This window comes from Cynoglossus semilaevis, chromosome 18, assembly GCF_000523025.1.
Source record: "Cynoglossus semilaevis isolate Cse_v1.0 chromosome 18, Cse_v1.0, whole genome shotgun sequence".
Lineage (NCBI taxonomy): Eukaryota > Metazoa > Chordata > Actinopteri > Pleuronectiformes > Cynoglossidae > Cynoglossus > Cynoglossus semilaevis.
Window position 1 is genome coordinate 3,856,756 of NC_024324.1, and position 13,954 is coordinate 3,870,709.

General features: G+C 39.2%; 1 protein-coding gene across 1 annotated transcript in view; it reads right to left on the reverse strand.

Moving 5' to 3' along the window:
* The window catches only part of osbpl10a (oxysterol binding protein-like 10a), a 38,171-nt gene that overhangs the window by 22,532 nt on the left and 1,685 nt on the right, over nucleotides 1-13,954 (reverse strand). The window contains exons 2-4 of the mRNA XM_008331227.3: nucleotides 7,084-7,259; nucleotides 3,121-3,200; nucleotides 1,775-1,846 (exon numbers count right to left, since the gene is read on the reverse strand). Coding sequence (XP_008329449.2) covers nucleotides 1,775-1,846; nucleotides 3,121-3,200; nucleotides 7,084-7,259 — 328 coding nt within the window. The remainder of the gene's footprint in view (nucleotides 1-1,774; nucleotides 1,847-3,120; nucleotides 3,201-7,083; nucleotides 7,260-13,954) is intronic.

Sequence of the window (13,954 nt, forward strand, 5' to 3'; positions counted from 1 at the left end):
CAGGAACATGAGAACCAGCTGTGTCCTTTTACCTTTTATTTAAAGGTGTCTTTTATAGAAACATGGAGACATGAGCTGAGAGAAAGAAAATATTGTCTTCCTCCTTCAAAATCAAAATCTCCCATTTTCTCTGATTTCAACTAGGAAACAGTATTTACATTTTTTGTTAACAATAGAAATCAATGTTAAAGCAGTATTTAACAGAATTCTAGTTGTTAGCCACATGATAAACTTATTTAACCCACAAATACTGTATGTCCAGAATATAGTAGCCTAGCCAAAAACACAAGCGAAAAGTTTCATTAGCACTACTGAAAATGTAAAATTAAACTGAGTCCATAAAATGAGGTAAAGAAAACCAAATATAGCAGAAAATACATAGTGATTAAAAAAGCTAAATCCATGCATTTGAGACGACACACAAATCTGTTGGTGCCAAAGGAACAAAATATTTGAATCAAATTTTCACCTCTACTCCTCTTATTTTTCTGTACGGTAAAGAACTTAAATTGTACCTGCTACATTTACGAAAACTAGAACAACGTGAATGTAAAGGCAGGCTGCTCCGTGGTCACTCAACTGGAGGAGGATTAAAAGCCAGTGTGAGACCAGTGCAGGTACAACGGTCAACTGCTGACCCATCATTTTCCATACCACAGGGAGCAGCAGTAACTTCACACTGTTTGAACGTGTTGGCCAGGAACCAGCACTGAGGCTAGTAAAGATTTTTAAAAATGGGCCGACACCGTATCTGACCCACATTAAAGGTGGAATTATGTCAGTTAAACAACTATGCTCGCTGCATAATGAACAGAAATAATCCTTGCTGTGTTGTAGTCAAAACTGAGGCTGAACACGGATAAACAAACGCAGCAGCAGAGGGAACAGAAGGTAAACAACCGTGTTAGAGTTGGAGTCGACAGTTTGACTCCCAGTAACCCCGTGTGAGGAGTTTGTGTGCAGACATGTGTTGGTGCACGTTGAGGTTTTTGACTTATTTCTCATCAGGTCTCTTATCAGTGTGAGAGCGCTGAACTGTGGTTACTGTTGTTTCCCCAAAAAACAAACTCTCTCTGTAAATACACGTATGTACAGTATACTGTATAGTATATACAGAAATATTTATACATATGTATATATTTATATACACGTATACATATATACAAGCACACACAGTATACGTGTCAATGTGTCAATATCTAAGCCTTGGTTAAAGTTAGTGGCTTCCAAAGTAGGGGGCGTGGTCTATTGCATGCAGGGTTCAGGCTGGCAAATTCATTTATATTTCAATATTTACTTTAATACTTTAATTGTGACACTGTAGGAGAGCGGTACTGATTCATCATGTCATCACTATGTTAGTTATTGGCTTGGTTCAGTGGAAAAAAGCAGTTTTATGCCACAGCTAGATCTGAGGATGTTTCCACCTCAGCTGTTGTTGATCAGAGCTGCTGCTGCTGCTGCATCACCACAGACGCTGTGATAATGATCAGAGAGGCAGGACAGTACAGTTTGAGGAAGGGTGAGACCACAACAAAAAGTATGACTGTGAAATCTACCCCTGCTGCTTCCACTGTGGGTGGAAACGACCCACAGTGGCTAATCAGGAGCTGTAAGGTCTGCTCAGCTCCAGAGGAGTTTCTGATTGGACGAGTAAACACAAAAACAAGTTTTTTTTCACCCTCGTTTTCTGTTCTATAGCTTTAACAAACAAAACGTTTTCAGGCAAATGTGTCACTTTAGTCTGTGTGATTGTGTGTGTATGTCAACTCACCATGACCTCTTGACCTCCACCTCCCGACCTCTCTATACTCAGGTGTTCATCTGAACCCTTTTGCTTCCTTATCTGAAATAAAAAGAAGAAAAAGAGTGATCATGTTCAGCCCAAATGTATTACATAGCTGTTAGTTTGAGCTATAAGTAAGTAAACTAAGAAAAAAAAAAAAATAGCCATATTTTGTTTGTCTCGCATATGTGTGAAATTACACATATTGTAAAAAAATAAATAAAATAAAAATTGACTTTTGGAATCTGTGAAGCTAATTTACAAGTCATGATATATATAAAAAATTTTGTTTGAATATTTAAACATAAAACCACATTGCACAGAGTCGACACAGTGGGTTTCTGTAACCACAGAGCGTTGGTTTGTTGTGCTATGTAAATGTCTTGTTATTTTATTTACCATTGAACAAAACGAGAACACAATCCACAGCAACCAGCATCGACACAGTAAATGTCCTTTCAAATAAATGTCTACTCTCTAACAAAAGTAAAACAAAAGGCAAAAGACAAAATGTCACAAAAAAAGGAAATTATTTCAGAAGAATGAGGGGGAAAAATGTCACGGCAGGGAACACTTTATCAACATGAGAGAAGAGAAGCTCATTTTCAAAGACATGATGTGAAACTTCGACTGCCTGATTAATGAGTGAATATTTTTAGCCCCTCCGATGGAAGATGACTTCATTTATGAAAATGTGGCAGCTGTATTTGAAGACGAGCGTGTGAATTTAAATATTTAATGTTGCGGGTGTGTGCCGCTGTTCTCCTCAGTGGGTTCGTTAAAAGGGTTACGGAGCTGCACGGCACGTTGTTAATGTTTACATCCTATTTTCTCTTGAGCTGCTGGATTTAATTTAGATTTTCTACATCGTTTTTTTGTTTTTTTTCAGAGCGTGTTTCAAAGGATTGCAGAGGGTACATGAAAGTAGAGGGACAGTGAACTTTTTTTTTTTCAGAGGGCGTTTCAAGGGATTGCAGAGGGTACATGAAATTAGAGGGACTGTGACGTAAAATCTAAAGACTATGAAATAACTAAAAATTACAACAGGAAAAAAGTAAACAAAAAATACTGGAAATTGTTTTTTAAGCAAGGGTTTACATTTATATAAGAAGATACATTTTATATATATGAAAATGCAAAAATTCTTAAAATATTTAATTAATTAAAATGTCTTTAATATACCTTAGCTTTTTTATTTCTACAATTTTAACAAGTTTCTAAAAGGTTTTATAATAATAATAACAACAATTAAAAAATATATTAAGGATAATAACAACAATTAAAAAATATATTATGAGCATTATTAATATCATTCTTGCTGTTGGTTCATTTACCTTGGCGCTGCTGTCCGAGTGTCGTCTGGCGCAGGCCTGAAGCTGAGTGATCCAAAACTGCTGTTCTTTGGCATCAGAAGCTGCATGGACACACAACCAGAATAAAGTCAATTTAATTACAAGACCTGACCTGTGGAGCACAGAAGACACTAAAAATGCCTGTAAAACCTTAGCTCGGAGTTCAGAGTTGGGTCAATGGGCAGTTAAAACATTCATGTTGAAATATCTGCACTGGCAAATGCACAGGCTGGGCAGTGAGAGGCAGGAAATAAAGACGAATTATATAGACAGCAGAGAGTGCGGGCCACAGAGGCTCTGGGAGACTTTTTTCTGTCAAAGAATTCAGACAAAAGCTGGAAGGTTTTGTCTTGGACCGTGGCGTCCACATGGACAAACCTGCTGGACATCGTCTCCTCTGCTGTCAGACGATTATTCCACACGTCTCCTCCTCAACCTGACCATTTGATCCCATCGCCCTCTCGACAGCACTCTCTCCATCTCCATCTCCCTCTCAACGTCAAATTGAACGCTCGGTATTCAACAGACAGCAGCAAATCACTTTCACCAACCTGAGAGCCAAACAGGACACAGTCCAACTGTCCACGCATTCTCTCTGTGACGCAGTGTGAATTGAACAAGGTACAAATTTCACACCTTAAGAGTCTAGTTGACCTAGTTGACCTTGTTCTGGTCAAAGGGTAAAAAACATCCTTCCTTTGCTGTGAAATGTTATAATTTAGTGAGTCTTTCTGCTCCACATCTGATAACAATAGTCCAAAGTGGAAAAATACTGGAATTAGAAACTGAAAATAAAATAGAAAAGTGAATGTACCGGGGGAGTCGGTGCTTCATCAGTTTATTTTAAAAATATAAAAAAATAACCCACATCCACAAAGTGATTTTTGATAAAAAGCTGAATGATCCAAAAAAAAAAAATCAACTTTATTTCTTCTATAGAACTATGATAAGTTTATAAAAAAAACCCAAAGGTTAGCATTTATAAAATGAGCTGCTGGCTTCTCTGCTGACGAGAGATAATTCAAAAACCTCTTTCACCTAGAAGGAGAAAAAAACCACAGTTTCCTTCTTCTTCTTCTTCTCATCATGCAGTCAATTCACTGCCTAGATGAAGAACCTCTAACACGGAGAGTGAGCGAGCAGCTAATGTGATCCTTTTCCACCGCTCTGCTATGATTAAAGATAATTAGTTTTTCTGTATTTCAGCGACGCCGCCTCCACGTGTGCGGCTATGCTAATGTGCACCTGTTGGTGTAGCGATCCATATATGACACAGGCCACTTAGCTCAAAAGTAGACGTGATGTTCTATTTAGGGAGAATATGATCGTGATTAGGAAAAGAAACCAAACGGCAGAAGTATGAGACGGTAACTGAATATCAAACGACTCATTTTGAGGTCTACTTTCTCGATTCTTGCCATTTATTTTATTGCATTTTCTAGGCTATCGCACTCTATTAGTAATTCTATTACTCACTCATTTTACTGGCATTGCTTTACACAATGGTGTTTTGATTTTCATTTATATTTGTTATTTTATTTACATTGTATCTCTATTGATATGTATTTCATATTTATTTATATTTCATACATTTTTCTTACTAAACTCTCAGCAAAACTGGTCAATTTGGGTTTAATTATTTCCAAACAGGACGCAGTGAACACCTCCATTTGTAAGGCGTCCCGACCTCTACTGCGAAATATTGGCATCAGATCCTATTCATGTAAAAATTCTGCAGACACCACACCAGAACCTCCATTGCATCTGAATTATTTTTTCAACCTCTGACACCGAACCCACTTAACGCCTGAAGGTGACTTTAGTGGCTACAACTGCAGGAATGTCACACCTGATCCATCAGGAGCCTCTCAGCCTGGAGGAGGTTTCAGCACAGTGATTGTAATTAGCTGTAATATGAAGGGAGTTTAATGTTATTGGATACAGGGACACGTACGGCTTTACGTTCTGCTGCCGAGCCGAGGTGGAGCAAGGTGGGCAATTTAATCAGGTGTGAACGCTCGGACGGCAAATGAAGCTATTTATCACACGGCACGGTAATGAGACAGTCAGCCAATAGGAGGGTCACGCTGTGTTCAGCAGCTGATTAAGAGGTTTGATGTCATCTGTTGTTGTTGTTATTGTTGTTGTGCAATGAAAAAAAAATTGCACCTAATTTTGTCCAGCGTTTATATGTAGAAATGTGTCTTCATGATTAATTATGATGAGTACAATCATAGGCTTAACAAAACAAAAGCAAAGCCACTCTACTATTATCATACAGACACCACTGACAGCACTGACAGCACTGACAGTACTGGGACCAAACACCAGGCACTGGGACAGTTCAACAGATAAATGCTCTGAATGTTGTAGAGTTGTAGAAAATTTGCCTTAACTATACAGTTACCACGTTGTAATGTAACTTTAACTTTGAGTTTATATTTATTTATATGGTACTTCAACTTCAACTCTAATTTAGCCTAACTTAATATCGAACTTCTAAAGCCAAATCTGAAAAAGTCGTGATTTCAGAACATTTTTAAATATCAATTTGTTTCTGTACATGTTGAGGAACTGCTATAGAAACAGAATTAAAACAAAAGGTCAGTTTGTAACAGAACCTTCCATATCAGTGGGTTCTTGACTGTGTGTTGTTGACTCGGGGACTTGGAATTCTGATTCTAAACCAGCCTGGGTTGTTTAGGGTTTTTTTTTTCTCAGTTAGAAATCTGAGAATAAAAGTGACATTTTGAAGCTCGAGGCAAAGACCGTCTGTAAGATGATATGCTGCGCAGCCTGAAAAACCTTTTTTTTTTTTTACTGAACCTTTCAGTTTCTTCTAAACCTGCAGCACTCCGTAGGTTTGACCAGGAGTTTCCATGGTAACTGTACCAGCTAATCTTAATCAGAGATTATAAGCACTCATACGAGGCTCTTTGTTCCCTGCTGTTGAAGAAAATTGAAGCCTTTCAGTAACAATTGTTTGTTCTTTTCACATTTTCAACTTTCAATTTCAACCTTGTCTCTTCTCTAACGCATCATTGTTTCCTCTGTGCAGACAGCTCAGAAATATAGGCCATGTCATCCTGACACCCTGCCCCCCCCACGCCCTCACCCACCCCCCGAGACCATGAGGGGACATTCCAGCAGCTGAAGCAGAGCAGCAGTAAAATAACAGTCTGTCTCTGTTGCATCAGAGGTTAAAGGGTCACAGAGAGAGCAGGACATCAGCACGGTGACCTGGCTCAGAGAGTCTTAGAGATGTGTCTTTTCTTACTCTTACAGAATTCCAGTTTTACTCCATATTCCTTCCTCAACAAAACTTTAAGACAAAATAAACAAATCAACCCGGATGACAGAACGTTTTCGAAGCTCGAAGCTGAAGGTTGTAGAGTTGAGGATATGATAAACAAATGCCTCTTCCTCTGATCTGCATCAGTGAGGTAGATGTAAAAATAACTGTATTAAATTCAAACTGATGCACATTACTTCATAGATTTTGAAATTTTACAGATAAAATGGTAGAAACTTAGAGGTAGATTTTCTACGCAAACAGACTTTGTACACAGTTATACCAAAGTTTGAACAACCAAGAAAATTCACAGGAAACCTTTTCGACGCTTATGTTTTCAGCTTCAGTTTCACTTTTTTTTTTTACGGTTGACAGCGGTTGCCTCCAGAATAAACATCGACAGTTGTGTAATACGTGAACAGTAAGAAAACAAAAATCAATGAGACACAGAGTCATCCACAACCGGCAATTTAACAACAACAACTACAACAGGCTCCTCTGTCTCCTTTACTATCATGAAATATTGTTCAACTCACAAAGACAGTGCAGGAATTTCATTCATAACCTCCCTCTTACATTAAACACACACACACACCCACAGACGCCCTGCAGTGAGATCCGTGTGTGAGCATCTCCATAACATCAGGTCATACCTCTGAGTTTGTACAGCTCCCCGTTGACAGAGTTGACGACGAACATGTGCGGCGCCTCGTCGCTGGGCGTCACAGAAGCACCAATGAGAGGCAGGGACCCACGAGGCTTCTGGGATTTTCCCTGCTCATTGACAAAATACTGAAGCTGCCCTAGATCTGTGTCCAGGACAAAGTATCTGCAGAGGAGACACAGAGACAGAGGTCAGAACCAGAGAGGGACGTACAGCAGGGAGCGCTAACGTTGTCATCATTTTGTTTTATGCTCTCATTATCTTCTTTACGGCTCCAAACTTTTTTTTAATTCCTCTTTTCACACCAGTATATGCGAGGTAATTCCAAATGGATCGGCCATTAAACAAACAAACCCTGGCGCTTGTTGTTTCCCATCCAATAAAAACCTGTGGATACGTTGCACTGCATAAAACAAACGCACCCGTTTGCCCACATTAGTGTCAGTTTTTAACCAACATGAAGCAACATTAAAGGCCCGCGGTCCAAATGAGTAAAGGCAGCAATTAGTGCCGTCGTGTTTCCCAGAGTCCACAGCTCAAGGCGTGGAAATTAAAGCCCAGCACTTTCTCCTCTTTTCTGATTAATGAATCACATTCAATCAGTGCGTAATTGAATCTCCGCCTCAGTTGGAAGATTTACTGTCATCAGCCTCACACGCACGCACGCAGTGTACACAGACACAGAGAGGATGGAACATTTCATTTCCTGTATCCAGACAGGTTTCAGTGGATGACATTTAAGAAAGTGGACTCAGCCCCGGGGAAGGAAATTAGCTTTTCTAACCAGGGCTTCTGTTTCCCTAAAAATTATTTCAGGGGTATAAGAAACATCTCCAGTGTAATTCTATTAAATACTGTAAAATATATTTGGGCTAACAAGTAGCTATTTCTATATCTTAACTCAACTTTCAGAAAATGTTTTTAAAAATTTAAAAACACAAACAACTTCATCTATTCCTGAGTTGCCTATGTTGTCTCTTTCTGTGAACTGGTTCTCTTCATGCTAACTTATTTGGCTACATATAAGCTATATCTGCATTCAACTTTAGCAAATTCATGGTGGAAATGTATTTACTTTGATATTTGTAAAGTTGACCGTTTACCGTTTACTGTGCGACATGTATAAAAAAGATTAAATGGTCATTACCTACTTAGGTTGTATTTACTTTGATATTTGTAAAGTTGCTTTAAGCTTTTTGGTAGCCTTGTAGCTAACTGTTTGCAAAATTTAACAGCCATAACTGAGCAAGGTGCAGGGGATTTTGCCACAAATAATTCTAAAAAAACAAAACAAAAAACAAAAACTTTGTTCTGGTCCTGCACTACACACCATGGCCACTAGGCTGATGACCTGTTGTCTAGAACCCTATAACCAGGGGCCTGAAGTCTAAAACTGTCTCCTTTGTCCATGACTTTTTTACGGTCGAACTCACAGCCCCCGCCCCTGACCTTGTTCCTACCGAGATGACACATTTCAACAATCAATATTCCTCTTTCATACACGATTAAAGAAGCCATAGTATTGATCAGGCTGTTATCGAGCGACTTCACCCTTAGACACAGCTGTTACTCCCTCCTATCACCACACCGAGGCTGCCAGCGACTTCACCCTTAGACACAGCTGTTGCTCCCTCCTATCACCACACCGAGGCTTCCATGTGTGTGTGTGTGTGAGATAATTCAGGAGAAACAGGTTCAAAAAGTAATTGTGACGGATCATTAATAAAATAAGGTTTTACTTTTAATCCAAGAAATTTAACCTTGAAATTGAACCATTTTAGCTTTGTTTTTATAAATACTTAAGAAGCAGTAATAAAACATTTTAAACTAACAGAGATATTTTTATTTTTGTACTCCTTCTGTGCTGTTGCTGCTCCTTTACGGTGTCACCACAGCCGTTCCTCTTCCTCCCTCTCAGTGGATCTCCTGCCTCTCTCTACAGTTACATCAACCAGTCAGAGACACCAGCATCTTTACATAGATTTTTTTAACCCTAACTCCAACAAAACCACACACCCTATCACCTATGTATTTTATCTCAATACCCGAGTTATTTCAATAAAAAAAATACTGAACCCCTGAGACGGCTAATGACAGACGAAACCAAACTGAGAAGGGAGCATCCTTCACACTACAGCGGTCCGCTGTATCCCATGAACCCTCTGGAGATCAGTGCAGAGGATGCAGTCCATGCTGCCGTCTGAAAATTGATCCCTCACTCTGAGACTTCCGTCCTTCCATCAGGAGAGCTGGTGATTTATGTCGACCACAGGCGACCAGGGAACAGTCTGCCTGCGTCAGTTTTTATCCAGACCTCTGTTATTCTCTCTCTTATCACAAACCATGGACACACACACATACACACAGTGTTCTGTTATATGAGATTTTACCCGTGTTTAGTCAGCAGTTACTGTCGACCCCCTCCAGGTACCTGTTAAACCATAATGCAGACCCTTAGCCATGATGGATGAAGGTTGAGAACAACACCTGGACTCAACATCCAGTGGTGTCAAAACTGTGCTGACACTAACTGAACCTGCAGAATCAACTCTTAACCTTTAGAAACACAGTGCTGCAGAACATAGATGGCTAATGATGGAGTGACGCAACAGCCGTAACAGCTTGGCAGCAGCTTCACTGCGTTTGTGACTCCACTTAAAGTGGAAACGGTAAATCTGATATCGGCTCGAGTGGATTTCCTCTGAGACACTGAGTAAAATGAAGGACTGTGAACTGATATTTCTGGTATTACGATTTTGACTCACTAGCTAACTTACCAACAGCTAACATTCTAATTTGAAATAGCCTTATACTAAGAGGCTCCTATTGTAGCAGACTCAGATGTATTTGTCTGAAATAAAGGAATTAACAGCTCAAAAACCTCAAAGATAAAGATAATACGACCCAGGTCTTATCTAATTATGCATGCAAGGATACTGAGAGTAATGAATTACCATGATCATGTCTATCGTCACTAGCCCCTGATGCTAAAATACCTCTGGATTGCCTGCACCTAGAGTCAGTTTCCTGTATCACAGATCCTAGTCTTTGACTTTAACACTATGATTCATCCACTCAAAACCAGTGAACCTTCTCACACTGTCCATTTCCTTTTCTCTGATTTAATTTAAATAAATTACCACCATTATCCATAATAACCTGAAAGGGAAAAAAAAACCTAACTCCAGCACCTTTCGTTTGACTTTAACACTATGATTCATCCACTCAAAACCAGTGAACCTTCTCACACTGTCCATTTCCTTTTCTCTGATTTAATTTAAATAAATTACCACCATTATCCATAATAACCTGAAAGAAAAAAAAAAAAACCCTAACTCCAGCACCTTTCACCCAGATCAAGAGACACACTAATGACATTAACACGGCTGCTGCGGGCTGGTCAGCATAAACTCAGCACCGAGTCCCTGCTCTTTTGGACATTAATCGTCAACAATGTTCAGAGGAAAATCAGAGCGGGAAGAAAACAGTAAATCACACCGGTTATTGGCAGCCGGTGTGGCTGAGAAACTGTGTAAAACTGCAGCGTCTCCGCGGGGTGATGTAACCCACTGTTTTATTAACGCACGTGAAGATTAAAGTGGCATGGAAGTAACATTTCATCTCTCAGATACCCGGCAGACAAAGGCTCCGTCCACTAATGGTGTGGAAATTAATCTTTCCCATAATGCATCGTAAAGCGGACATGGACATAAATGCATTCATGCATGGGCCCTCCATAATAATCATTTTGTTTTATGAGGAGCGCCATTTCCAAATCAATAATTTAGGGAGAAAGCTTGGCTTATGCTTTGTATTTAATGGGATGATATTAATTATACGCCAAACTAGGGAAGGACCAATTAGTGCTTTGGCACTCTGAGTCAAAGTTTAAATCCCAACCAATGAGGCATGATTACTAAAAATATATATATATATGGTTAGTGACATTAGCAACTTTAATGAATTAAAGTTTCTTATTCATTAATATTAATGACAAATAATTTAGTCCTGCAAAACTGACAGGAAAAGTCAAATATGCTCAGGACAGTACTTTTTTTTAAAGTTTATATGTCACATTTTATGTTGGGTTTTTACTATTGTTAAGCTGTTTGTTAACAAAAGGTCATCAGAACATCTACAGAAGGCTTATGTAAATCTAGGACTGTTAAAATGGAAGTGTTAAACCTTGTAATTATATTGTGAATATTTGTTTAATTCTAGTTCTGCATTTTAGTTTCATTTTTCCATATTAATAATTCCAGCGCTAGGATTAGTCAGACATAAAAACATTTACCTTCTGTTATTTGTCTCTTTTTAGAGTTTAGAGAAATCCCCAAACACAAACGCCCCCCACTGACACAGACATGCAATTACAGCTCTTTATATACAGCACGTGTAGCTTTAAATCCATTGAGTTTAGGCTGAACACGTCTAAATATCCAAACGTCCACGTTTCTCCAAACTCAACCGTACATGCAGCACCTGAACAGCACTTCTCCCCGACACATGCCAACCCACACAGTGACAGAATTAGCTCCACACAGGTCTGCGCTGCTCACCGCGACACCACCTGCCGCGCACTCAACGCCGTCTCCCGTGTGACTGATGACTGTTATTAATCCATCAATGACACACTCCAGCCTCTCTGAAAAGTCTCTCTACATAAGCTGTGTTAGCACGTCGTCCTCGCCCTTAACACACATCTGATCTGGTATCACAGCTTTCTTTTTCTTTTTTTTTTTTTTGTTCCAGGCCACATATTCAGGACACTTCAGTCGATACTCACAATCTGTGATACACCCCGACTCCAGCTCCAGGCCCCGGTTTCAGCTCTGCTCAATGAACTGAATGCAATCTCCCTGAAAGCCAGTCTTTTGCCTTTAGGCACTCTGAAATTGAAATAGAATCGGCTCCATCGCAGAGGTTAAGCTAATCCTGCACAAAACACACGGCAAAGTGTGTTTGCCTTCTTCCTGTGCGAAAATAAGCTACAAACAACAAATCCCACATGGATAACACAGACACGAGCTTTTCTTTTTCTTTTTTTTTTTCAGCACTGACTCACTTTTTTCACTCTGTGAGATAAACATGGAAGTTTTAGATGTGGATATACCACTGGGAGCATCCTCAGTTCCACCTCCACCTGTCTCACTTATATTGGCTTCCAGCCCAGAATCAGGCACAACTTTCACCTCAGCTAATTCCCTGCTGCACCATGTCAATAAAAGTAGCACAGAATTATTTTTGCTCATGGATAAAGAAAAAAAGGGGGGAAAAATGATCCATATTATTTTTGCTCATGGATAAAGAAAAAAGGGGGGGCGGGATGATCCATGCAACAAATGCAACAAATATAAATCCAGCAAAAACCCCATAGAATTCTGGATAAAAGTTCTGCAAAACTGAAAATAATTCTGAAAAAAAAAACAACCCCAAACCAACTACCACATGGTTTCATGGTTGGCTGACAAGGAGAGCAAAAACAAGGCCAGAGCTGTCACTCCCAGAGACTGGGTCAGGACCCGAAGACAAGCAGCAGGAGATATTTCCAGAGTGGCAGAAACAAATGGTAGACTTTTTTTTTCTTTTTTTTTTTAGCCCTTTGCTTTGTGTAATGTTTCTTCTTCCTTGTCATTCTGTCAGGTAAATACAAGTGGGGGGAAAAAAAACACTTTTAGATGTGATCCTTGGCAGGAGTATTTAAATAACTGACACCAGAAGACAGACAACTTCTTCTGTCCTTCACTTCTCTCCCTACTCCTTTTTTCTCTACACATGCTGATATGCAATCATCAAAAGAACCATTCAGAGCAGAACATTCGAAACTGTAACTCTCACAGTTAATGTGTATCAGAACCTTATCTCAACATGGATACAGTTTGAGTAACACCCATAAACTGAAGGGGATTTTCTTTTTTTAAAGCCTAGCTTCCTTGAATTTCTTAAGTCTGTCACACACCCAGCAGCAAAAGAAGAATCTATTTGCTTAGCAGGTAAAACTGCAGTAAAACTTTGCCCATGGCATAACATTTTCTAAACTTTGCTTTATAATTTGAATAGAAACAGACAAATGTAGTAAAATAAATACTACCACACTGGGTTTAAAACAACACTGCACTGCTGCCGTCACAACAATCGACACTCTGGTGTTCTGTCCTTCATTAGCAGCTAAAGATCTGACGACAACGGGTACTGTTATATGTGCGCAGATCAATACAATAAACCAATGGAACACAGCAGCAGCCTGAGGCCGTGGGCACAGAGCAGGGAGTTGAAGTCTATAGCATTTTATTAGGTTGATCAGCACCGCTGTGAAAATTCTACCACCTCTGTCATGTAGTACATTTAAGGATGAGTCAAAAATATTTCAGCTACAAAATGTTATTTAAATTATTCAGCAACACATAAACATGTGAGCAGAAGATTAATAAATCATAATAAATAATTATTGATTCTAGCTCTAATTAAAACTATTACTCTTCGCTGACACACGGTGGTACAGTTTAATTTTTTTTATATTCTCCAAATGTTTGACATTTATTTGAGGTCCACATTGACCACGATTAATAATTCAGCTCACAGACTGAGTCCGGCAGTCTCTGCAGGACACAGGAGTGGACGTGGTATAAATGTATCTGTACATTGAGGTCCAACATTGATAATATAGGTTTCACTCAAGTCTATTTTTAGTCCTTTAGTCTTTTAGTCAATTTCAAGTTAGTCTAATATGTTGGCTGTTAGAAAAAAGTTAACAACAAAGATACACTACCCTGTGTAATTCATATTTAGTATTTTAAATGATAATGACTATACATGCAGGAGTTAGTTTTCTGGGAAAAGCACTGAGAATTTGGCTTTCC